The sequence below is a fragment of the Aquila chrysaetos genome, chromosome 4, assembly GCF_900496995.4.
Source record: "Aquila chrysaetos chrysaetos chromosome 4, bAquChr1.4, whole genome shotgun sequence".
Taxonomy (NCBI): domain Eukaryota; kingdom Metazoa; phylum Chordata; class Aves; order Accipitriformes; family Accipitridae; genus Aquila; species Aquila chrysaetos.
In genome coordinates, this window is record NC_044007.1 from 27,808,156 (window position 1) to 27,835,536 (window position 27,381).

General features: G+C 36.7%; 2 protein-coding genes across 3 annotated transcripts in view; one reads left to right on the forward strand and one right to left on the reverse strand.

The window, feature by feature from the left end:
• Window positions 1–1,898: 1,898 nt before the first annotated feature.
• C4H8orf88 (chromosome 4 C8orf88 homolog) lies at window positions 1,899–15,498 on the forward strand (the record flags this gene model as incomplete). Its single annotated transcript, XM_030012417.2, has 5 exons — window positions 1,899–1,983; window positions 2,812–2,882; window positions 7,023–7,107; window positions 10,698–10,804; window positions 15,361–15,498. Coding segments are annotated over 5 exons (387 nt in total), but the record flags the coding sequence as incomplete, so codon positions are not given.
• A 2,948-nt stretch (window positions 15,499–18,446) lies between these two features.
• NECAB1 (N-terminal EF-hand calcium binding protein 1) overlaps window positions 18,447–27,381 on the reverse strand; it is a 78,463-nt gene continuing 69,528 nt past the window's right edge. Inside the window, exons 9-13 of one of the 2 annotated variants that reach the window (XM_030012500.2) lie at window positions 26,774–26,827; window positions 25,107–25,219; window positions 22,885–22,962; window positions 21,764–21,855; window positions 18,447–18,822 (exon numbers count right to left, since the gene is read on the reverse strand). In XM_030012500.2, the coding sequence (XP_029868360.1) occupies window positions 18,794–18,822; window positions 21,764–21,855; window positions 22,885–22,962; window positions 25,107–25,219; window positions 26,774–26,827 (366 nt within the window). In that variant the 3' untranslated portion in view covers window positions 18,447–18,793. Of the gene's footprint in view, window positions 18,823–21,763; window positions 21,856–22,884; window positions 22,987–25,106; window positions 25,220–26,773; window positions 26,828–27,381 lie in introns of both variants that reach the window. The other variant, XM_030012499.1, reaches the window with a different exon arrangement.

Sequence of the window (27,381 nt, forward strand, 5' to 3'; positions counted from 1 at the left end):
CGCTCTGTGAGGGGGCAGGAGGTGCCCCTGCAGCAATAGTCTCTCATGGAAGCAGTTTATTTCTTGGCTATTAAAACTAATCTTTCTCCACTTTTCTTGATACTAGTCAGATAGAACACTGTATTAATCCAGAAGGTGGGCTAGATAACTTGTTGAGATCTTTTCTAGCCTTCTCCTTCTACTTAAAGGAGGAAATAGAGCTGTTAAAACACTGTACTTGATTTCACCTCTGCCCAAATGCCCCCCTCTTCCTCATACTCTTTTCTCTTTTGCTTGCTTTGGGAGTATGTGGTTTCTTAGACATCCTCCTCATGGAAATGGGGGAGGGTGTGGAGGGCGGAGGGGCAGAATGTATTGTTTTGCTGTCACCAAAAGTCATCTTATTTTCATCGTCAGGGGAATGCTTTAAAAAATACAGGTGTGCTACATTCTAGAAGCTACCCAGCTGCTTAACTGTTTTTCCTATTTTTAAAAAGTGTGCATATCATTTGCAGTCGGGGTATGGGAGAAAACTTGCTTTTTTTATCTTCTGATGCAAATACTATTACTGCATTGCTTTATGCAGAAATTTAGTATCTAGTATAAATATGATTTAAACAAGCATTCCTAATATGGATAAAATGAAATATATCTTCCACATCAGTAGTCTCAGTTCATTCATCTGTAGGAATTGTTATTGTTGCTTTTGACTACAGCTTTCAAGTCTTTCTTTTTAAGATGAGAAGATGGGAAAACCAGGGAATCAAACCAGAACTTTTTTCCTAGCTTTAGCTCAACAGCAACCATTTAACAGTTGGTTTCTAGACCCGAATGGGTTCAAACTGGCTATGTTGGAAAACTCTTACTTGAATATATTAAAAGTTCAGTGTTCAAGTTTGAAAGATTATAATGTAGTAAATTGTCAGTTTTTTTTTTTTTTTCTTTCCATAATGCAAAGACCAGTTTAAGTGGGGAGTGGTACTGGATCTTATTTGAAATAGCCTAACTTTTCTTATTTTTCTTTTCCTGTTCTATACTGGAATTGGATAATAATCTCTGTAGTTTTAACTCCTGAAGTCGTGGTAGTTTCCTGTAAATCATTTTTGTTATAACAATTATTCCTCTGTCTTGTAAAGTCTCTTAGAGAAAACAGAATTTCAGTACCATTATTATTGTGTTGACAGTTGTTTCTGCTATTCTTTTTCTCTAAAAGAAGCTGAAGTTCCTTCAAATCATGAAATCTCCCAGTTGACAAATGAGGTGGGGATGATAAGGAGAAGAATTACGATATAGATATTACAAATTAAGATTTTACGACTGATGGTTTGCTTATAGTGGGCGATTTGTCAGCCCAGCATCACCTTAGCAGTTTTTTGTGCTTCTGTAGCAGGTAAACTGAGTGGGAAGATGCAAAACTGTATTAATTCAACTAAAGTAGATATTAAGAAAAAATTATGCAATTTTATGTAGAGAGAGATATATATAAAAGGAACTCCTGTGCAGCCAGTAGACTGTAAAGGGTACACTGATGTTAATTAATTAAAACCCCATTGAATTAAATTGTTAGAAAATACCTTCATTTCCATCATGTGTCCCCATCTTCTTTCTCCAAGTGTACAGGCATACGTACAGGAAAAAAAAATCTTTTTGAGAAGCAGCTAGGGTAGCTCAATTGGAAGGAGAAATGAGAAAGATGTCTGATTCTGTCTTTATGCAAATTTTATCCGGCATATTTGCTCATCTAAGAAAATTTCTGTGTTAGGCCTTTCTTCTTTTTCCTGCCCAGATACTAAAATACAGTGTATCCTCTTGTCAAATGCAACTAACGAGTGGTAGATAGACTGTTCTTCTTACTTAACATCCATATGTGAAACTGAATGCTCTGTATTGACTTCTGCTGCTTTTTTAAAGTGTGATGCTTCAAAATGTTAAAGGAAACTAAAAAGTTTATTGGTAAATCCCTTCAGCCAGCACGACCTGTGCATCATCTGTCTTCTAAACAAGGTGAGTAGCATGGCTAAGATACAGTTCACTTTGCCAAAGCTTCAGTTGCTTTTAAGGAAATAACGACTTGTAAGATGACTTGGATTTTTTTTTAATTACTTTGTTCAAACTACAGTGCTGTATAAATATCTTTCTCTGTGTTGATCTTACTACATCATCTCTGTGAGAAAATCTGAATTTAAACTGCATTACGTTTATTCAGAACTCTCTTTGGTGGTGTTCTTCTAGCTTGGCATCTGAAGTTCTGGCTTCAGAAAGCTGGATCAGGATTCTCTATTAAATTTGGATTTCTTGGGTTAGTTGACTCCTGCTACTGAAAACATAAAATACACATAATCTAAGGAATAGATTATTCTTTAGGTTTTATTGCAGTTACAATATACTGCACTGTACTGTTCATATCTAGCCTTCATACAAGTTTAAAACAAACAAAAAAGCCTAAGAAAAAAATCATGCAGTGTTTATGTCAGGTGTGTTTATTTTGTTTTTGTTTTTAAATCTCTGTATGCCTTCTAGATATTGCAGTATTACAGCTCTTATTATTGTTACGTTAGAAATTTTTGGTGGCCAGAGAAACAGTGACAGTTGTGCTAATGTGGACAGAAGTGAAGTGACATGATAAATTCTTACTTTGTTTAAAATTCATGGAAGAAATGGAAAAATGGTCCTGTGGTGATTTAGAGCTTTTAAGTTGTGAATAAATGCCTGTATAATCTCTTTGCAGTTGGATTTCAGTGAAGTTCTTGTAGCAAGCATCACAAAATAAAAATGTGGAGTCTATTTAAAATACGTTTTCTTAATGTTTTCTCTTGTCTTCACTGGCATGAGCCAGTGCGTTAAACTTTCAGACTGAATTACCCAGCAACACTGAAGTATGTTTGCAGCGTAAGGTTGACTGGGTGAGTATTGAGTAAATAGTAGATGACGAAGTTGATGGAGTCTGTTCTGGAGTGCTATAAATTGAAGGTTAGCTGATCCCTTATGTTACCAAATTAAAAGTAAACTCTATTTGCAGCTAGGAGTGTCCTTGAATCTGTATGGTATAAACCAGCAGTGTCAGAAGTGTTAAAAAGAAGTATGAGTTTCAGGAATGCCTTTCCCTGATATTTGCATGCACTAGTAGCTGAAAAATACATCTTCTGAGTTACTTATTTAAGAGTCTTATGAAAGTCTGTGTGGCGTTTCTTTAGTCTTCATTGAATTTAAGACAGCTATTTTAAACTTAAAGTACACATACTCAGTTTTTGCTTATTATGTGTAAAGAATAACGTTCGACATAATTTTTGCTTTGTTTTGTTAGCACATGCACAAATTCATTTGAGGCAGCAAACTTCACAAAACTAGATAATTAAACAGTTCCAGTGCATTCAGTAGTTCTGTTTCATTGGCTCTGCTGGACTGGGCAATAAACGGGCCTTAGCATTCAAAAAAACCGAAACTCACTCTAATGCTTTATTGCCAGAAATACTTGTTTTTAGACATGGTACAATGTGTCCTTCAAACTTGAAATTGGTTGTAGCTGTTTGCTGCAAAATGAAGTTTGTCGTGTTCCAACTGAAATGCTTAATGTTTCATAGTGTGAATTTGATTTTCTGTTGATACTGATTTGAATGTTCTTCAAAGTGTATTGAAAGTTTTTAAATTTTTTGTTGTTGTTAGGCCAAGTGTCTGTGCCTTCATTTTTTATTTTAGAAGAGGTCTAATAATCCTGTAGTCCTTCCTTTATTGTATGAAGCTTCTGGAAGCTGCCTTTGACATTAAAAAAGGAATAAAAAAGTCAAGGTGTTGGCATCCTATCCTTGATCACACATAGGGACATGAACAGTTAATGCTTGTCTTTTGATCAATATGTATTGAGGAGAGCAAACTATTACCTTTTAGAATAGGCTTGTGGTCAGCAATGTTGTAATACTCAGTTTCATTAGTATTTGGCTACGTGTAGCTATGTGCTGCATTTCTTTGATGTTAGTATAGCTGTATTATTTCTTTTTTAAACTTTTTCTTTGGCATAGGATATTGAAAAAGTTTTTAATGGTTTTGACTGTCAGCTGTTGCATGGGTACCTCCAAATACCACCTGATTCGTACCCTGTGAATCCCTACTTGATGGGCAGCATTGGCCTGAAGGCTGGCTTAGCAACTTCACAGAGTATTTTTCTATGTAGGAACATTCAGTATCTAGTTCTGAAGATATCTGGACCTGAATCTGATGATACAGACTTGTGTATTACCAGTCTTTAATGAATCTTGCTGAACATTCTCTATGCTTCAAAAAGCGTCAGTGATGATATGAGAAAGCTGTACGTTGTTGTCCATTTGCTCTTTGGCTCCAGATATGGTGAAATTATGTCCCCATTCCTAGAATAATATATATATGTGTTTCAGAACTTGTATATATACTTCAAGAACTTGTTCTTCAAAATTGTAATTGTATTTCAGGTACTTTAAATCTTACTGCCTTTTTGGTAAGACAGTAGTAGTGCTCTGTATCTACAATCATAACACTTTAATTATCCTCATCGCCTTTCCTTCTTCCTCCAATATATTTCCTTTTACAGAAGATAAATGAACACAACACTAAACACACTGTGAGGTGAAAACCAAGAACAACTGTTGACATAACACTTAGTATTGCTAAAGGAAATCAACTTGTTACAACTTTTTATACCAGTCATAGACTTATGTAGAGACCATCTATTGGAGAGAAATTGCTATAGGTTAGGATACAGGAAATGCAAGTTACTTTTTGGAAAGCATGATGAATGGTGAAGATTTGAAAAAGTAAAGCAGGTTGTATTTGCCACTAACTTATAAATAGATTTTAAAAAATAAGAGGTATTAGAAACAAAAAAAACCCCAACTCTGACAAACCAGGTTCTTAAAGCAGTGAAAGAACTGAAGAAGAATCTGGCGACTGAGTTCTCCAAACTGCTTTACTCTGGGATATTTAGTATGCACACTTAAAGCTGCTTAGACTTCTGCCAGGAAAAAAGAATCATCATTATGGCACATCACGAGTGCTGTTCGATGTTAGATTCAGCTCAGTATAAAGAACCATGAATTACAGAATTAAAACTGCTATCTGAGGAACCTCTAGTCTGAAACTTTTAGTCTTAAGCCTTAGAGGAAGTGGAGAAGAACTACTGTTAATAATGAGCACAGTGATAGTCCTTGTATCTAAGATGTTAGCCTTGATTCTAGGGAATTTCCACCAAACTGGTGTTCAGAGTGAAAGTGCCTGAATACTCACTCTGCCCTAACTGGCTAATTTAAAGCAAAGAATAATTTTTATTACTTCATGGTATGCAAAGAATTTTCAGAAGATCTGGAGAGTGTCGAGTCCACTACCTCAGATCTACTTGAAGTAGCGAGAGTTGAAAAGTCTCTATCAGCCAGTATCAGTTTTAATTTACTACTTCTTCACTACCATTTAAAAATTACGTTTAGCTTCAGAAATACATGCCCTGCTCTAGGGATATTCTTTATAGATGGATTCCGTTCTTTGTAGATGAATTTCAGATAGGAACATGTATAAGACTATTGTTGTGAGTGGTGATACTCAAATCAAATGCTAAGTTTTGGACTGAAAACCAATCATAATAGAACTCCTCATTATAAAGCAATTGACAGGATGATGTGATGGGAGATGGTGCAAGAAAAAATATAAAAATATTGTGGTGACATTGTGTGGCACATTGCTGTAAATTTTGCTTTATCATGCATGTCTTTTTTCTTGTGGATTTGAGAATGTGTTAAATCCTTGTTTGTACTTAGAGCCTTTGAATAGCTAAGATTTGCAAAGACTAGTTGAAAATCACAAAGCAGTTAGAATTTGCCGGATCGTTCTCTTGTTAATTTCATTCTCTGAAATCTGTAGATTTTTCATATTTTTTTCCCGAGAAGTTTTAGAAAAATCAGGAAAAGATAACTAAATTTCAACCACAGAAAATGGAAGTGCAAGCAGGGTGGATAATATACTAGAAATATTTTGCCATTTCACAGTTTGTAATTTTGTTACACAATGAAAGCTGGTGGTGCAGTTATGGTACAAAGTGTTAACTGCCGTCTCTGTCCAGAAAGTAGGATCTCCTTCACTTTTGACAAATGCTTCCCAAAATTTCAGTTCTGCCTGCCCTCACCCTCCTCCCAAAATCTGTCTCGGAATGAGATGAAAACTCCTCAGCCAAACCTGTGGAGCCTTTTGGGAGCCAGGACAAACTGTTGAGGGTAAACTGCTTTCCAAACCACTCACTTCAAGGTTTTGGGATCTGGAAGGAACTCAGTGTTATACTGTAGATGTTGAGTCTTGATGCTTATGAAACCTTTCGCAAAGTGAGAGAATCCAAGTCTCTCTTTTGGTCTTAAGGAAAGTACTTCCTGCTTTTATTATTCCCCAGTGTAGTAGCTTCTGGCTGTGTTCTGGGTGAGATAAGAGAAAAGGAGGAGATAATTGTGTTCTTTTTAAAAACTAGCAATAGCACTGTAAAATTCTCTCTAAAAGATTGCTGTCTCAAATGTGCTTACCTATACTGCTTTGTCAGTGATTGAACTATTCCTTTATTGTATGTTATCAAGAGTAACAAACATTATACAGGTTCAAATTAAACTTCTCGGGCATTTTACATTACCAGTATTCCTATTTACAGTTTTCTGCAGTTATTTTGCAGGACCTTCATCCTTCAAGTCAGAGATGCATCAACCATTATAAATAGATACAGTTCTGTCTACAGTGTAATTTGTGCAAGACTGTTTCTTTTCAGACTGTTCTTATACTGAAAAGAAGATGGTGATTCAATTGCAAGGAGTAGAAAAAATTAACAGAATCCAGTTTTCTTCATGCAGAGAAAGTATTAATTGTCCAAAATCTTGGTGATTGGTGAAAGCAAAATTGATTACTGAAACTGTGCTACAACTGTTATTTTTAACTAAGAAACTTAGAAACATACATCCTTGTTCTAATATGCTTAAAGGAAACAAGCTTCATAACTTAATTTTGTGAAATATATCAAAAAAATTTTAACTCTTTCCTCCCTATTTTAGTTATCTGAAATGACTGAAGTGAAGATCTTAACTCAAACTATGATGTCCTGTCAACCAAAACAGCATGAATCAGAAGCAAAAAAAGGTAAAATATTGCATGGAGATCTGTGTCAGAGTTGTATTTTCTAGATGGAAGACAGTTGAACTTTGAAGAGATGTGGGCTGCGTATCATTTTTTCTGATTAGCCAGTGCTTTGAGAGTTCGTCTTCCGTCCATACCACAATTTGAGAACAATATGAAACATTTCTGGTTTTCACATACCACTCCAGAGAAAGTGTTAAAACTTGGCCATAACTAAGGTGGGAAACCTCCACTGGTAGACTTGCTCGCATATATGTTATACCTGTCTCTCTTTTTTTATTTTTTCTTTTCTCTTTTTTTTTTTTTAAAAAAGCCAAAACAAAACCAAGAAAAAACAAACTCCAAACATTAAAAAGTTTCTTCACACAAAATCCTGGTTTTATGTAAAAGGCTTCTGTGTGTAGAAGTACAGATTTGAGTTACATCCTTTAGCCTGTTGCAGGGGTCAGTCACGGCATACAGACTATTGGATGCAACCAATTTAAGAACTTAGTAGTTTGGCTTCCTTTCCTACTCTTACTACAGTGCTTCTGAAATACTAATTTTCTGATGGTTAGAAGTCACTTAATTTCTTCTATGATTAGTCTTGGACAGTTTGTTCTTGTGTCAACACTGTCCTTAATGTTTGCTCCTTATGCTTTTCTTTCTGTACTGCCTGTCACTTAGTACTCATAAAGCATAATAGTGTTTTTGTCATGGTTTAGTAGTTTAAACAAGCCAAACTTTTACTCTTTTTTTCATTAATGGATAATGACAGGTTCCAAATGTATTCTCACAGTCCTTCTCTGCATTGCTTTTTGCCTAATTCTTCATTCTTAAACACGTCACAGGAACTGTGACAGTAATACAGGTTAGGTCATCGGTTCATTGAGACAATTTTTTCTGTTAATGTCTTCCTGTAATCCGGCATCTCATATCTCCATCTGTAATCTCCAAGCCTTAAGTAATATAAGAAGTCTTGGTTTGTTCTGTTGCTGTTAGTACTCAAGAATTGAAAGAATTCTGTTAAATTCTATTAAGCCTTTCCTGTTTTTCCTCTATGAGGTTAGCATCACCCAGGTTCTTGAGCAGTAATTCTACACTCTTGTGTGTTACTGACTTGAAAATAAGTCTTCCATGTATCCCCTTTCAGGTTCAGGTTTGTTTCTTCTGTTCTTGATCTTGGTAAATAGAATAATGTTCTGTTCTTTGGATCTGGTTTGGTGTCAGGCTTATCAAGTTCTGTCTGTTGGTGGTAGCTTTCAGATCCTTTCATTGATTCTGCTTGTGGTGTGTAGAGAGTATTGTGTTCTACAAGATCTTAAATTGCTTCTCATCAGATCCTGGTCTCTTATATAAGCCATCACTTTGGATCTTTTTTAGAGGTTAATTGCTCTGTGATGCCTTCCTGAGTCTACTCCACATCTGTCCATAATGTCAAACTTTTTCCAGCACTTCATTTTCAAAGGGCTTTTGTTTGTTGGCTGATTGTTATAATCCTTTCCTTCAGAGTAACACAACTTTAGAGGTCCTGTTGTTCAGGTACTACCTACAAATAAGTCTCTCCCCCCACCCCCCTTCTATTGCATGGTGAAATTTCCTTATTTCCAGCTGTACCTTCAGTTCTAGATAATTTCCATTTGATACCTGTTAGGTGGTAGTATGCCTTCAATTATCTGTCTCTACAGTTATTAAGTGCTTTTTATGGCTATCTCAGTCAATTCCTTGCTTTCTCTTAGAATCATAGAATAGTTTGGGTTGGAAGGGACCTTTAAAACTAGTCCAACCCCCCTGCAATGAGCAGGGACATCTTCAATTAGACCAGATCACTCAAAGCCCCATCCAACCTGACCTTGAATGTTTCCAGGGATTGGGCCATCTACTACTTCTCCGGGCAACCTGTTCCTGTGTTTTACCACCCACATTGTAAAAAATTTCTTCCTTATATATAGTTTGAATCTACCTTCTTGTAGTTTAAAACGATTACCCCTTGTCCTGTTGCAACAGGCCCTACTAAAAAGTCTGTCCCCGCCTTTCTTATAAATCCCCTTGAAGTATTGAAAGTCTGCAATAAGGTCTCCCTGGAGCCTTCTCTTCTTCAGGCTGAACAACCCCAACTCTCTCAGCCTTTCCTCGTAGGAGAGGTGTTCCATCCCTCTGATAATTTCTGTGGCCCTCCTATGGACCTGCTCCAACAGGTCCATGTCTTTCCTGTGTTGAGGGCTCCAGAGCTGGATGCCGTACTCCAGGTGGGGTCTCATGAAAGTGGAGTAGAGGGGCAGAATCACCTCCCTTGACCTGCTGGCCACACTTCTTTTGATGCAGCCCAGGATACAGTTGGCTTTCTGGGCTGCAAGTGCACATTGCTGGGTCGTGTCCAGCATTTCATCCACCAGTACCCCCAAGTCCTTCTCTGCAGGGGTGCTCTTAGTCCCTTCATCCCCCAGCCAGTATTGATATCAGGGGTTGCCCTGATCCAGGTGCAGGACTTGGCACTTGGCCTTGTTGAACGTGATGAGGTTCACATGGTCTCACTTCCAGGTCTCTCTGGATGGTGTCTGGGCCCCTCTGGATGTCATCCTGTCCCTCAGGTGTGTCAACCGTACTACTCAGCTTGGTGTCATCTGCAAACTTGCTGAGGGTGCACTCGATCCCACTGTCTATGTCACTGATGAAGATATTAAACAGTACTGGTCCCAATATGGACCCCTGAGGGACACCGCTTGTCACTGATCTCCATCTGAACATTGAACTGTTGACCACTACTCTCTGGATGTGACCATCCAGCCAATTCCTCATCCACCGAACAGTCTTACAGGAGGCCCATTGTTCCTAAAGGAATAAACTTTGTCACTGAGGATCAGAGATAAAGTTTGTCCCTTCTTTGCCTAATTCCTTTTCTCTTGTTTCTGCTCTTGTTTAAGAATGTCAGCTTAAAATACGGACATGGGTAGACGTATTATATCTGAGGCTATGCTAGAGTAGAGATAGTGGTACAAACTCGAATGATAACATGCACGCTCTAAGCAAAGCTCCTGACTCTTGTTGATTCAGTGTAAAACCCTCAAAACTGTTTCACTGGTATTGATCCATTTGCCAGTTTAAATGCAGAAGATCTCATAATTACTTTTAGCTGTTGAAAGACATCAACTTAATAGCACCAAGAAAAGAGACACTCCGGTTTTTTTATCTGTGCTGTAGAAGTGTTTGCCACTTTGTGTGAGTTATAAACAGATTTTCTTAGGGTTTCAAGACCAGTTTGTGGTGTTTCTGTTAATTAGAACAAGATATAGGGAGTCTGTCTGTAGTATAAGGTTGGATTCACCTGGTTTTTTGTTCTTTTCTGTTAAAACAACAAACCCTTATTAGCTTGGAATAGTCTTCCATATTTACTAAGTCAATTTGATAAGAGTTAAGGTGAAATGCTCTGTAATTTTACTGCAAATTATCCTGATGCACGGTCAGACTTAAATTACTGCTGGTTTTAATATTGATTTTTCTATTCCACATGCAGCATTTCCACCCTTCTATAAGAAACCAAACCAGTTCTCTGAATTCCCAACCTTAATGCCTTAAACAACAATGTTGAACTTAGTGATTTTGTGTATTCACAGAAAGGATCAAATACAGCAGAGATTTCCTTCTGAAACTTTCCAGTGTTTCCCTCTCTCAGAAGAAGCCAGAGTTTCTTCCTGATCATCCAATTGTTCTTGAAAAGCCAGTAAGTGCATTTTTCGTATTAAGTGAAGTTATAAAAACAGTCATGGAGGGTTTGACAACCCATTTGATAGGGAACGTTTTTCTTCAGACTACCCTGCCAAATTGATAAAACCTTCAAAAGACAGATTGTGCAGTTCAGCTCTGTTACTTTTGTACATAACTTCCTCAGTCAGTATTTGGCATCTTACCATGGCAAGTACCATACAAAGGAAAAGGGTTTTTTCTTTGTTTTCAGGCAAAAGATAAGCTATGTTTCCAAATGTAAAGTCAGTATGAAATCATATTAAAGCTTTCTATTATGAAATCGCAGTACATAGCTTTGGTATTCTATGTGAATTCCATCTCTGTCTTTTCAAAATAAAAGAGAACAATCTTGATACATTTCTGGCTTTTGTGAAAGTCTGATTCCAGTGTTTAAGTTGTCCATGCCCTCAGTGTCCACTACAAAACTATTAATGAGCTTAATGCAGTTTGTGTTATCGTCAGCTCTGGTCTGTGTTGTTGGGGAGAAATGAATAGAAATGAATGATGAATGTGAAGGACATCCAGGAGTGCCACCTTAACCTCTGAGATGAAATAATCCTCAAACACTTTGTATGCTAAGAGAAAAAAATCTAGTGGTTGGCATTCCACACACCAAGTGTGGGAAAACGTTCTTGGGTATGAACTTTATAATACCAAATCAGGCTACATACTAGACTGCTATTGAGGCCATTGGGGTGTAGTTCTTCTAGAAATAGTATTCCTATCCTGGAGAAGTATGTCCAGATGACTACTGTGTTGGCCACAATTCAGGGCAGTTTTAAACTTTTTAAATTTCTGTTCTTTGGAAAAACAAAGTTAAACTAACATATGACAGTAATCAGCCTTCCCTGGTCTTACTTTTTAAATCTTACTGTTATATTTGTCCTCAAGATGAAAGCTTTACTTGTTTGAAAACCTGCCTGCAGATAGGGAAGTTTCAGCTCTTGAATTTCCTAACTTCTTTTCCCTCCTCTTCTGTCGCTCAAGTTTCTAAGGGGGGTAAATTTTGATAATATATACACTTTCACATGGTTATGTTCATAGGTAAAGGAGGACCCCCTCAGCAATGGAATCAGTGGACGAATGAACTCTAAAATTGCTCATGACATGTCTAAATTGCAAATAATTTGGGTAGAGGGAAAGAAGGATAGTAAAAACTGGTGCAAGCCATGTTGGGTTGCATGTGTTTTAAGAGATTGTTTTGGAGGATTTACGTCTGTAAGATGATGTCATAAGTGTATCCAGTTATATACAGTCTTGTCTTTAGAAATAAGAGTGTCTCACTGTTTGTGAGTCCTGCTCTTAAAGTCTTTCCTCTGCTTTGTGTTAGTCATATATATGTAAGCCCCCACCTGCATATCCTAGTTTATCATAGAGATAAAAAAGCAGTGAGTTTTCTGATTCTATTCAGCTGCAGAAGGGGATGGGTAAATTACAAACTCTTATTAGTCAGGATGTTGGGTTAGAATAACGAAGTGTATCACTTAATTATCAGTATTGGTGTCTTAAGCACAAAGTATGGATGGTTGAATAGGAAGCTAAAGGAAAAAAATCCCGTTCTCATTAAAAGAAAGCAAAAGCTGGTGATTTGCTTTGTGATCTTGGAGACAGTGTTGAAGAGGGTATTGCAAGTATACCGGTCTCATTAGTATATAAAGGTGATATTATTAGCTTGCCAGTCCTACTTCAGAAATTAGTTCCACATTATAAGCATGAAACTTGATCAGTGATAGTCTGTATTTTTTTTTCTGCATTGACTAGAATGAATGTTTTGCTGTTAATATAGGATAAAACTGTCCGTTGTTGTATTCTACTGTTGAATTTTAGTGTAGACATTGAATTTTTAGTAGTTTGGGAGTTTGTTTGGAGGCATATTAACATGAATTAAACATGTAAGTTCTTTGGATGTGGACTGTGTTAAGATGTATTTTGCATGTCTGTATGGATATACCAGCTTGTTTTTCACTAAGCAGTTTCCTTGTTGGCAAGGAAAAGCTAAAAATTACCATTGTTTCCAAGAACATTGTAAGATCTCAGTTAAAATATATGAAACTTGTTAGAAATCCCATTGCCATATACTGAAATAAAAATTTTTTGTGAGACACATGAACTGTACCCAGCTAGTCACTTTCTATAAAAAGATTGAAGCACTTGGAGATGTTAAGTTTTTCTGTATAGGAATTCAAATATAAGAATCTGTAAATAGAATAGAAGTTGAATGTTACCCAGGAGTGCCTTAGACTTGACTTGGCCTGTCAGCTAATAGATCTTACTTTCAGGTCTCATATATTGGTGTGAAAAGATACATGTTGAATTTCAAGAATGAGGAGTGATAAAACACATTTCAAAATTAGAAGAAAAAAACCCCAATAACTACAAACATTTTATGGGACAAAGACCTGCATTATTTCCTCTTCTGAGTTAGCTGCATCTCTTGGAAGACATTACTAGTGAGACTTTTGTGAAATACGGGACTGATTAGTCAACATGGAAGTAGGCAAGGCCTCTGTCTGTTCAGAATGTGGAGCTTGGTGTATAGCTCCTCTTAAAACACTGACACTGAGTAAGCAATTTTTCTTTCCAGGAGAGGGTTTATCTCAAATGAGAATAGCCCGAGCCCAATATCCCATAAAAGAATTGAGCCTGTTACGGATTTTTCTTAATACTACTTATAATATGTAGACTGGAGGAAAAACATTTAATAATTCTTGACCATGTAATCTGAGAAGGCACGTGGAATCAAAGAAAAAGTGAAAATAAATTCAGAACAAATTTATCCAGAAAAAGCAGTGATTTCAGGCTCCTTCTGGTGCTGTATGGTGACATCAGTCTGTCATGTTAAATTGCCTGCTTTGCGTGACACGTTGCTTATTGAGACTGGGTGTCAGAGTTTGAGCATTCTGCACTGCAGTAGAGAACAGGTTGATTAATAGTGGAAAGCCTATAGGACAAGTACAAACAGTTTTAGTTTTGATGCAAACAGTGTTTTCCAGGTGCTGTTTCTTTCTAATCTGTTTAGTGATGAGACAGAATTATAATCTACAGCCTTGGTTTGGGTTTGGGTTTTTTCTACAGCCTTGGTTTGGGTTTGGGTTTGTTTTTTTTTTTTTTTTGCTTGTTTTTCTTTCCTAAGCATGTTTTTGGTAGCTTTTAATGAATTTTCCCAGAATCATTTAGTTTGGAAGGGACCTCTTGAGATCACCTAGTCCAGCTCCTCTGCTCAAGCAGAGTCAGCTAGAGCAGGTTGCCCAGGATCATGTCCAGTCAGGTTTTGAATATGTTCGCAGGCAGAGACTTCACAACCTCTCTGTGGAGAAATTGCACAACCTGTTGCAGTGCTTGGTCACCCACACAGTGGAAAAAAAAAAGAAAAATTGTTTGGGGAGGCTGTGAAAGCTGTGTCTCTTTCATCAGATCTTACTGATGTTCCCATTAGTTAAAAAGAAAAAAAAAAAAAAATCTTCCTCATAGCCTTTGTGGTTTCTAGAAGAGTGGGAGAGATACAGACTAATTTTAAGGACATCCTGTAGCAGAGCTGACATGATAGTGAGAAATTAACGTTGCTGTTCCCAAGATCTGTAAGGTAAGCTGAGGTGGATTTCTGTGCAGTTTTGCTTGTGGCATCCTGATAACAAGTCACCTAAAGACAGTACTCTTTTCATAGAGCAGTACCAGAAATGATAGTAGAATGTCTGTATCCTGGTGATATCATTATTCAGGACTTGTTTTCAGTGGAGTGTGCAAAACCACTTAATTTACTTACACTGAACAGTAAGTGGTATTCAGTTGTTCCATTATCCATCCTCTTTCCTCTGCACTTTAGTTTCCTTCATGCAGCAGATTTTATGGTTACATGGGAAAATTCCAGTGTGTTGACTGATCCCATGTCACCCATTTTTCTGCACAGAAACCAGAGGGATTAATGAGATGCATGTGTAAATTAAATGAATGATGCTTAAAAGGGGCAGAAGGAGGCCTCCAAATAAATTTCTAACGATGAACAGTCAATCCTATAACATGTCAACGAGCTTGTATTTAGGAGCAGGTGGTTGTCAACAGTTTGCCACTGAATTGAGTATTCAGGTGGTTGTTTACCATCTTAAGACTTCCTGAGTTCTGAATTTTTGAAGTTATTGCTGAAGTATATGCCCATCTATGACTGAAAGCTATATTTCCAGGTGGAGAAAGCTTCCTAGAGTGGCTGGTACAAGGGAGATGCTGCTGTTACAGTCAGTGGGCTGTGGGTTGCATTTGTCCCAAAAGACACTGGGATTTTTTGAGATGTAGGGATCAGGGCTACCTATATATAGCTCAGCATTTGAAACTGAACTGATGTTACTGTGTTGACAGAGTCTTACAAGAAGATTTCAGATTAAGTCTCTATGATTAATGAAAGTAGAACTGTTTGCATTAAAAAAATATCAGATTGTTAAATGTACATGGAGTAGAAAAGGGTTATAAGCAGACCCATGAAAACTTTGTTTAAATGACCTCTTGTAACTGAAGTAATTTGAGGGTTTGTTTGTCTTGCAGGAAAAGAGCAACCCTTCTATTGACATATGCAAGAAGTGACAGGTTGTTTGGAAGATGAGAAATCCATCAGTGAAGGAGCAACGTATGATGTAGATCTTAAAAGATTTTTGAAGGTACTCGGGTGCCTACAGATGAAAGTAGGACCCTATGAAACTAACGGAAATGCCTGTTTCTTCCTGAATGCTTTAATTTTTAAATGCCTGAATGCTTTAAAAGTCAAAACTTTATTTGTAATGCCTGAGATGGTAATACAATTACAGTGAAAATAAATAATTTTACATTTTGCTGTGACAGAATTTGTCTGTGTTATATAGCCATATAGTTTGACCATAAGTTCTAAACCAATACTTGAGTGGGACTTTTTGCTTGCTCCCACCTCCCTTCCTTAGCAGTAATAATGGAACAACAAATATGGCTGTGTCAAATCTCAGATCCTTAGGATAAGTAGTCCTCTAGCTTAACTTTTTATTTTTCTCCCCGTCCCCGCCCCCCCCCCCCACTTGACTTGCTTTCTTCCTTAATTTGAAAACTCTGTCTTGACACAAGAGACTCCTTAATATTTTGTGGATACATACCTTCTTTCATGGTACGAAGTCTCTTGTTAATAACCGTTTCACTAAAATGAGACATCTTCTCTCATCATGGATCAGAACAAAAGAACTGCCTACGCATTGCATTCCTTGAAGTTCTTTGTAAATAATTGCCCAGTGTTTTTTACTTTGAAAAGTGGAAGTAATGGGCTAAATTGGGGAACAAGACAGATTTTAATCATGTCTGATATGGGTAAATACCAATGCATAGTTAATTCTTAAATTAGTATACTGTAGTATTTAATAGTGAAGTGGAAAGCAGTAGTTTGAGTATTTCCTGAAAGCATCCTTCAGTTGACAAGCATCAATACTAGTTATTTTGTATGAATATAATTACCTGCAAAACCTGTATTAAGACCTACAATAACATTATTTGGGCACTGAAAGCAATATTTTAACCTCTGTCACAAATGATAATGGAAGCTAAATAAGAATGTGTTGAATGGTAATCGCAATAGTTGAGAAAACTTTCAAGTTGCATTTAATAAGACACTAGATTTCTTTCCCTGAACTATGTAAATAAACTTGCTTGCATTCAGTTTCTTTTACATTTAGCAGCAGTTAGTCAATTAAAATAAGCTTGCAAGTATACTCTTATTTGTATGTTGTTTACAAGTAACGTTACAAAGAACTGTAATCTTTGGTTGGTTGGTTGGTTTTTAATCACTGGGAGTTTTTTAGAGTGAGTCCTATGGATCTTTTTCCCCAGTATGTGTTGAAGGCGATTTCTGTGTGTAGCTCTCAAAACTCTTTAAGTGAAACTTCTCAAACTTGTTCTTGTGTAGGATTCATTAAAGTGTTTGTTTACTAGTAAATATACAAAGGAGAATAACTGTTAGAAGGACATACGGCCTACTAGAACCCTCCCCCCCTCCCCCCCCCCCAGCATCTGATTGACATGAAGTTCTAAAGCAGGTTATTTTAAGAATAATTTTAATATAGTTTTTCCAGTGAAAAGGAAAAATGTCAGAAACCTCAGTGTAGTGTGTCAGTTTTCACTTAAGGATTTACCCTGCCGCAGTGTCGACATGTCACTGTATTTCCTTTGTCGGCAGATCAGTAGTGACAAAAGAAAACATGCCGTACACTAGACTGACATCTTGGCATAGGAAAAAAGCCAGCCAGATCTTCAGGAGTATGAGTAGTTTTACTTTTATTTTGCTAAAGACAAGAAACCTTTAAACTTTCACTGATACATCATTTGTGAGTATAATAGGGTTATTTGGGTGCCTTTTTAAGAATGGACATACCTCTAGTTGGATCATGTCAGTATGGGAAAGCTTTGGACTTCAGTATTAAAAGCATTGACTTTTGCTGAGTTACTGTAAGAAGATTTAAAGGTGAAATTTGTCTCTAACGTGGGCATCTAAATTTAGGTGTGTGGGTATCCCTTTCTGACATCCACATTTGTGTAGAGAAACTAGGCTCCATTGACTCTATTGGCAAAGGGTTTGATTCAGTTGCCTAATGGTAGGTATCTGGTGTGATCTGAGACATGTAGGATATCTGAAGCAGCTGCCTGGGGCTGGCATAAATGACACACAACCTATAGGTAACTCATGTCCTTCTCAGCTGGGGACTGAAGACCAGTTGGGGTACCCTAGAGCATCTTGCATGTACTAGATGCCTTTGTTTAGGCAACTAATTTGCCTCAGAACTCCATTGATACAATAGGAGCTAAGGTGCCTTGGTCACGTGCGGGTACCTAAATGAGACACTTTTCTTAATCTTGAGCTCAATCCTGGTCATGGTTTCTGGAATACAGAACCTTACTACAATGAAGATTGCTTGCATGTAGTCTAAATTCTCTGCTTCTGATTACATATGGTAATGTGTTGGTTGAGTTGAAGTAAAAACAGATAAGAAGATATTTTACTGAATGTGACTTTTAAGTTACTTTTTGGGTACTGTTTGTAACCTTGGACTGCTAGATGAGTGGAGAGAGTGGTCATTTAGCATGTAGAGCTTGTCAACCTGTGTTGGAGGTGTCAGGTTACAATAGTCACTTGCCTTTCATTCTTGGACTGGAGGACACACCTACTGCTCAGATGCAGGGGACAACAGCAAGACTTCTTAGGGAATAAATTATTTCTTCTTGCAGGTTTATGGCTGTTTATGCTCTAACGGCAGTTTCTCTAATGACTTTTCAGTGAGCTGCCAGTGATCTAATGAAAATATTTTCTGAGTAGTCAGGACATAGGGTTCAAAGCAAATTGGTTGTGAAATGTTAAGACTGTGGATCCACAGTGGCTTGACAGACAGGCAGTTGTGTATCCTCTTGAGAGGGTAGGGGCTAGAGGCTGTGAAGAGAAAATGGTCCTGCCTCGTCTTGTCATGGGCAGAAAATACCCTGTATGAGTAAAGTTGTGTATTAACACAAAGTTGTCCCTATGTTTATTCTCCTAATTAATGTCTTACAGCTTCTCTGAAGCATACGACATTTTTGAAAATGTGTGTTCATACCTGTTTCTTCTGTAAAAGGAGAAAACAGCAGCATTAAGTAACAACTGTTTATTAACGCAAGACTAAAACTTTTCACAAATATTTAGTCATACCAATCAAGATGCACTTTTCTGTGACAGTTTGGACTGAATATACACAATAAACAGTTTAGCACAGTTGTCTTATTTCAGCTTTTAGAATGCATCATTTCACTGAACTGGTCACAAGAAGAGAAGGTAATAATGTGCAGTTTTCCATATTTTAAAATGGAAGAGATCACATCCATAATAACAAACAGTATCACATCATAACTTCATAATCCAGCACATCTGTACACTGCTATATGAATGTTATTGTAATGAAAAACAATGTGATGTTAACATTACTTGGAACCAGAGCTTCTAGTTGTTATTGAGGACCCACCATGATGCTGAAAGAGAGGAGAATTTATTTATTTGTTAACATAAACAGTATTTCTTTTTCTACCTCTTGTAAAAATGCTAAATAAAATAGCTATAATGTATATAAAGAAATGTTCATTTATATATGCAGCTAATAATACTTTATTTGAAAGCTGCATACTTTCAAGGACAAAAGCTCTCTGGGCAGGGGAAGAATACTTAAAATACTAGGAGAGCTGAGTATAACTGGTGGGGGGATGGCTTTAGCAGAAGAATTTATATCTCCTTTTCATAACATCCAAAGAAACATTAAAATGTCATAGGTGCAGTTGCATAGAATTAAGCACCCAGATCCCAGAGAGCAAACCACGTAAATCCTCACTCCTGTTCTGCTGCGTGTGTCAGTATTTAAGCTGAGCTCTGTGTCCCCTGGGTGATTTTGCTGCCTTTAACGACTTTCTTTCCTCGTGATATTATTCAAACATAGTGTTCTTTTTACACAACTCTAGGAATTAAATAAAAGCAGTTTGCCCCAAAAGTAAGAGAATTGATAGACTTGTAAAATGTCATTCCCATAAAAGAAGATCTATAATCACCAGATTATAGGCAGGGCTGGAGTGAAACACATTTGCACTTTTTCCCCACAGTCCCTACCCTTTGGCCTTTTGAAATTGAACCTTATGCAGAGAGGAGCCACAAGATGTATGGAGAGAGACAGGAAGGAAGGAAGGGAATTGTGACTGTATCTGAGATGCCAAGTCCCTTAGCAGAGGGGTGTTCTAGGCTCAGTAGGTTTTGTACTACACAGTTTGGGGATTAAAGTCATTAACTTGTTTCTGTGAATGTGTCCATAAATACTTAAATTTATGCCATTTTTATGAAAAATGTTATTCTTGAAGAAGAATGTTGAGAAGATACTTAAGAATCTTACCTGAATTTGGGTTATGAAAGCCTAGTGGTCTCTGACACATCAGTGGATTAATGAATTTTGGCCAAAAAAATGCCAATTTAACAGTTTATTTCATGGATTATAGAGCCATAAGTGTTCAGTGGGTTTCCCCCAGCTTTTTTCTTCACCAAAAGGCGCTCTAGTGTCCTCAGGTCCAGATCTTATATAAAAATTAGGCATTCACTGCAGATGAACTGCGTGGTTCATACCACCGTGGTAGATTGGCCTGAAGCAACTTGGTCACTTAACAGGTGTGCAAGTGATTATAATAGGTTGTAGATCTTGTTAACTGATGGTAAATTAATTTGCTTTAGGATAATACTGGATCTAACAGTCTTGAAAACCCTTGTCTTCCTTAATCACTTCTTGGCCACATAAGTGTATCCTTATTCATTTTAATTAATAGGCAGAGTAAAGACTCCTGGGTTGTAATCTTTGATTGAATCAGATTCAGATTACAATTTTCAGTTGTTTCAGTTCTTAGTTACCCAGATGTGTAAAAAAGTGTGGATGTGTCTGAGCTAGGGTAAATTTGTTTTTAAAATAGAGCCTATCTATGTGCTAGTTGCAGACAGGTTTGTTTTTTGCTGATTTTACAGTGGTATCCCTTTACTGTGTCTAAAATTCTTTCATAAAGCCATCATTTTTTACTTCAAGAACGTTTTCTGTCTTTCAAATACAAATATGATTTGTATAGATCAAACATGGGAAGTACTTTTCATGAAACAAAACTTCAAATTTCTGCACAGATTTCTAAATTGTAGATCATCTATAAAATTGTAAAAATAATTGTGAATGCATTGCTTCCCATTGGCCCCCCCAGCAAGGAGTGCACAGTGAGAAATGCTGTTTCTATGGCAACTGTCTGCTGGTATAGAGTGCTGCAGATTGAAATCCTTCTTAGCAGGCAGAGTCGATGCTTTAAGAAGCATTTTGAATCCAATTTCAGACACTTCTATATTTAGGCATTTAAAAATTATGTTTACATTTTAGTTTATGTTAATTACACTTTAGCTGTGAGTAAACCACCCCCGGAATGCTCCTGGGTCATACACAAGCTAGCTCTTGGACACAAAGAAGTTTGGGAAAAGGCCGCATTGTTTCCTACAGGCAAGTTTGTCTTAAATACAGCAATTTCCCAGTAAGGTACAATATTTGAAGGGATTCTTGGTTCATTAAGTACAATCTCCTGATACTGCAGGAATCCCTGACCTGTAATTGTGTGTCCAGATCAGGCTTATGAGGTCTGAAAATGTCTTGGCTGGTTTCTTTTAAGGAGACACCCCAGGTACAGAACTATGTAATTTTTTTTCAGCTAGGTGGGGGTTTACTATTTTAAATTTAGTTTGTACTCAAACATAGGGGAAATTAGGGTTTCATTGTAATAGATTTGTGTTCCCCAAGATAAAAAATTTGCTGTCCTCCTTCTGTAAATATGGGACTGATGCTTGCTTTGCTTCATCCTGCACTGTCTCTATTAACTATCGTTTCTAGGAGAAAGATGATGTTGCATGCTCATTGTTTTGTATTAGAAATAATAATTTGCAATCTTTAACACCTTGCTTTTTCAAAGTTATTTGCTTTTTTTTTTAACATAGCAGAAAGTATGTATAATAAATTGATTAGTAAATATCAATTATCAGTAATTAAGGCTCCTTTCAGTCAATGTAAGTATGATTAAGTTGAAGTCTTCATCAGAAAGCAGTTTTTTGCCTGAAAATCTTAAATGGGGTCTATTTTACTATTCACAAATAGTATTGTTTATCCTAGATATTTTCTTAAATAGTATATGCTAGTGTAACTTTGCACTATATAAAATAAAGCATTGTGGGTCTTATTCTTGCTGATGCATTTTACATTTCTATGCTTAAAAACATGTGGAGTCCCTTTCTCCTCCATACTTTACCAAAGAAGATCTGACCAGATGTGGTATTATGCAGTGGTCCTGCATATGGAACACACTAATATAGCAGAACTCTTCACAGGGAACAAAGAAAATAATGTGAAACATTTATATTTACCAGGGACTAGCATTGTTGTGATGAGCTCTGGAGTTTCCAAGAAGTCCACATTACTTCTCTGGAATGTCTTGCTGTAATTCATTTGAAGGTGGCTAAATAATTGTAGAAAATAAGAATATATCAAATTTTTTAAAGGGGCTATTTTTTTTTTTTACGACCGTTAAAATTTTTACAATTAATGCTGTAACAAAGATTTTGTGCTTCAAAACTTAGGCAATGATGATAGTGAGAGAGGAGACCAGATAAGCTGTGAAGTGCTTGCATGTTATATTAAACACAGGTTTTCTTCTGTACATTTAACTGTTACTCTGATGCTCATCTCTTGGTTGTGACCCAGTATAGTGTTGACGTGCATTACTAGTGTTCTTGAGTCTTTGTGAAAGTAAACTTTGAACTGGGGTTTTGTTCAAAAGGAAAGCAGCTAAGCTTCAAGAGACTGCTCCGTCTTCCTTCAGAATGGTTTCTGTCTACAGATTTAGGATCATGGGGTTTGGTTGGTTGGTTAGTTGGTTTTTTAATAGTAAATGTAGTTAAGGAAAATCTTTTTGTCTCTACTCAATTTCTTAGCCATCTGCCTGCCGCAGACTAGAATTCGGCTGGTGGGACTTTTAATCACTATAACTTCTATCTGGGGCCCAAAAGAGACACTCTAGGAATCTGTGGGATTGGTTTTTGTGATGTGGATTTGGGATGCTTTGGGAGAGCTCACCATGACTGCTTGCATGCTTAAGTGTGTTGCTGGATGGTACACCTCCTGTCTCACTCATTGGCTCCTTTTGGTTCTTTCATTATCATTAAACTGTGGTAATATTGCTGTTTCCCTGTTGTTTTGTCTCTGATGAACTAACATCCATCTGATGCCATACCTTTGTCTATTCGCTTTCAGACTTTTTATGTTCTATTCAAATTAGCTTTGTCTTTCTGATATTTTTATTTATATGTTTCAGTATATTTTAGTCTTTAGCAATTGAACTATTGTTCTGAAGTATTAGTTGTGATGTATTTAGCAAGAGATCGATTTGCAGTATTTAATTTGTATTCAGTCTTTCTACACAATTGCTTTCTAACCTTCAAAACTTTCTGTATTACAAAAAAAACCAAACCAAAACCCCAAAACTTACCTATTCCAGGCATTGCTGTTCTCCCAGAACTCATAAACAATGAAGCGGCAGTCACTTGCAAGCTTCTGTACAGAAACACTAAGAATTGTGGACAGAAATAATCTAATAAAACATGACAAAGTTATTGGACATACACATCTTATTCCAAACTGCTTATGAGTAGGACCAAATGCAGTGATTTTTGAGGAAAAAACCCCCAAACATCCCACCAAAGCAAAAAACCAACCCAAATAAATTTAACAAATAAGTGATCACATACTGCAAATTATGTGAGCTTTTTTAAAAATAACTCTTGGAGTATTTTCATGGCTTTTCATTTATTAATATTTAATATTACTACACTTATGATGTACTCTTATTTATGAAACTAATTTTTCATTTTTCATATTGCTCCAATAGTATAAAGAAATTTCTAAAGAAATGCTAGTCATTAATACAGAAAATTAATCAGACAACTGTGGTTCAGGGAAAAGCAGCTAATACAGTATATTGCACATAGAGAACAGTTCAGTTAAGTTTACAGAATAACTTATGCTGTTTCCTTGAAAAATTACACTGTGAGAAGTCACCCTTTTGTATGAGAGATGCATCAAAGCAGCATAGAGTTTAGGTGCTTTGAAAGCAAATATATAAAGGAGTATACAGCCAGATAGGCTGATGTCTGCTGCAGATACACTTTTAAAATAATACTTTTGGGTACTATTTAGTTGTTCTTACACTATTCAGCTAACAATTTATCATGGGTGAAAAATGACCCACAGAATATCTGCTGATACTCTACACAGAATCATCCTGCTTACTATCCTGAGTATAAAAGCTTTACAGCATGTAGGGTACTTATGCCTTTGGGTACTCAAATTGGTGTTTAGATGTATAGCACAAAAAGTATATATACGTATTTCTCAAAGTGCCCAAGTGTGAGATTACTGATCTTACTACTGATGTGCTTGAAAACTGGTCTCAGATTATATTTCGTACTGTAATAAGCAATAATTTATATGATTTATTGGTTTCCTCCTGCTATATGTGAAAGTACATTGTAAAATAGCAAAAAAATCAAGAACTGTTGGAAAAAAACAAGTCAATGTTATAAACGGCTACAGTAAAAACCGACCGGTAGGTGGCATTACAGAGTTACCAAACGCCTATAAACTTGGGAAAGAAAGTAGCTTTTTCCCATCATTTGTTAAGTTGAATTCTGAACTCACGTAAGCTCTCTCCCCTGACAAGTTTGCATTCACTACAGTGTTTTGCTGGATGTTCGTTTCGGAAGGGGACTAGGGGGCTTCTCTTCTTTGTTTTTTCCAGCTCTTGGCCCACAGGAGAATTTTATTTTCCTCATCAGTCTGCCTTTACAAGTGAACCACTGCAAAAAGGACACTCTTTTCTTCTTACAGCTTAACTTGCTTTTTCTGGTCTGTGTGAACACTGCTGATACAATCCTAAGTGTGACTATCTCATAGCAACAAGGTGCATAAATTAGGGATGTGATAGGCAGCCTCTGAAGCCTTTGAATATATTAGGAAGATCCTGTATTGTGTCCACACTATAAAAATATTTATTTCATAATGGTCTGTAGTGTGTACGGTAGTAGCTTTCTCTAGCTTTCTCCAGGACGTTAAAGTAAGAAATTCACTACAGTGGTGAGTCACTAGAATTTATTCTTAACCCAGTTCTAATGTTTTATTTAATTCTAAAAGGAGCAATAGTGAAATACACTATTTCATTGAAAATTTTGCTTTTTAATTTTTCCCATTCTTTATTATGAATGAAAATTTTAAAATGACAGCCTAAAGGGAAGGTTCTGAAACCTTCCAAGCAGAGGACTGGCAAACAAGTTGATAAGTTGTTCACTTGCCAGGTAAGCACAAATGAAGGATGGCAAATGAGTTTTCCAAGAAAGAGTGTCAGCCTAGGAGCTTCCAGAAGCCATGAATTGATGACCTGCAAAGCTGAGAAGCCTTAAAAGGTTGTTTAGCATCTTTGGGATAGCCTGTATTATCATTTTGTGATACTACTTAAAGTATACTTAAAGTATACTTTGACATTTCTTTCTAGTTTTAGTTGTCTTTGAAAAGCTCTGTCTTAGACACATGCATAACCAACCAGGAAAGAAGATGTTACAGGTTCTCCCTTAATAAATAATCCAGCTCCACTTAAAAGTAAGTCAAGAAATTAGACTACATTCTGTCCTTCAGCCCAAGGACAATAACATTACTTACTGCAAGCAGCCACCCTGAGTAGAAGCAGATTCCACGTACTGCTTCAGAGCAAGCCGGAATTCCTCAATTTCTTCTTCTATCACAGACATTTGACGTTGAACAATCATTATGTGCTGATACAAAAACATTATAATATTACTGCCATATCATCCTCTGAAGTCCTTGTACTTTAAACTCAGAAAAGTCTGTCATAAAACAATAAAAACCACAATCATCAAAGAAAACCCACAAAAATTCCTTTGAAGTTTGCAGTCCCTGTTTTAGTGCTCTGGAGTGGAGAAGTAGAAATGCTCGAGTGTGGGCTTTTATGTCTAGGCAGGCTGAGGCACAGAATGGAAACACCCAAAACAAGCGTCCACCTTGGAGAAGGCGAGAGTTGTCTGAATCGTGGATGAGAGAGTCTCTTCAGAAGAGTGCAAAGCAAATGTTGATCTTTGAAATGTTCAGTAATAAAGTCAGCATGTTTCCTTGGATGAATCTGTATGTCAGCAGGTGTGAGGTTTGATATAAGAGCGTATTGCCACAATCTGCATTGGATGCAGTGTGACCTTCACTGAGGTGCTCTCATACTCTTTTACATTATAGAGCTCTGACTCACACCTGAATGAGATGCCTAAGGTAGCCCATGTTAAATCATGAATTGAGAGGGTTTTTTTCTTCCACCTTTCTGCAAAAGATGAACAGTCTTTATAAGCAGGACTATGGAAACAGTCAGTAGTACAGAAGACCTATTTATCCTGAATTCTTATGATTATCGTTTAGCTATTTTGTTTACATATTGATTCATCTATTGAAGCTTGTCAACTTTACTAATGCAGTATTTAAAGAAACACCATGTGCTCCTTGATTAATACAACTTAATCTCTTTACAGGTTTTTGACTCGTTTCTGCCTTGATTATTGATACTGTTATCTCATGGATTATCCCTCCACCATAAGCAGCCTGTCTAGCAATATTGTGTAATCTCATTTAAAAAAAGAAAAAAATATAACGCAACTCCTATGATGAAATAAGGAATTTGATGGATCATCTATTTTGGTTATTTTTTCATGTGTACTTGATTTTCATTTTATTAGGTTCAAAGCCCTGAATTTAGGAATGCTAGTGTATTTGAAAAATTGAGCTCAATCTTGGGTCATAAACTTCCTTAACAGTAAGTTTATTTCTGGTCATGATTTTGGTTTTGTAAGTTGTAATATTGATTACTGCTTAGCACTGGATGCTGTCCCATCTTTCCTGATAAGGTTTCCTATAGCAGTTTTGGGAGGGAGGGAGAAAGGGTGTACAACTGTGATTGAAAGCATGCATGCAGCATTAGCTGATTGGGAGCAGAGAAGCTAGCACCCCATAAACACTGCTACCAAATTTGGTAAATCTTATTAATGACATCTTTTCCTCCTTATGAGAGTTGAGGTTTTGGCTTACTGTATCCTTTGAAAACAATGCAAAAATGAATATAAAAGTTTTGCCCACATATTCTAAGTTTTGTTTTGTTGCCTCTTGCACAATGTATTCTGCTAACTAAAATGGATTCTTATCACTGGAAAAAGTGAGGCTGGTGATTTTTTTTAAATTATTTTTTAACAAAAGAGATCAGGTGAGATTGTTGTCTCAATACCTGGCATTCAAAATCAAATGTCAAAATCATTATCTTGAAAAGCACTTACAGATCTTGCATTTTCTTCCAAAACTTCCTCTTCAAATGGCTCAAGCTTTAGGTCCTTTGAGGCAGTTGAAAAGAAAATAGAAACATAAGAGGCAATACTACAGCTGTATTCTGCTCTTACCTTTGTAACAGACTATTCCAATAGCTAGATTCTGTTTTGTTTCCAGAAGTTATAATTAAATCCCTTCTTTATTAGCTGTAAGTCAAACACAAGCAATATCTCCAAAATCTTGCACACTTCAGTGGTTAAATCCAACCCAGGCTGTTCTGTAAAGTTTTATTTATAATGTAATGCTGAGCAGGTGATTTTTCATTTGTAACAAATCCACTTGTTCACAAATGTATGTTGGACTTAATTGAGAAAAGACAGATACCTTCTCAAATTGTCACGTGGACTATGGAGATGAGCAAGAGTGGCCATTTGAAATGAACTATCAGCTACCATTATGCAATCGAGACTGTACACAGAAGAAACTTCTCTACGGGGCATTTATGGTTGTAAGGGACTGTTTTCTAGTGTTGAAAAAGATGTGCATGATGCTCCAAGTGAGGTTTCTGAACTGCTGCACTTGCTTCTGAGGACAGGCTGGGCAGCAGCAAACAGATGCA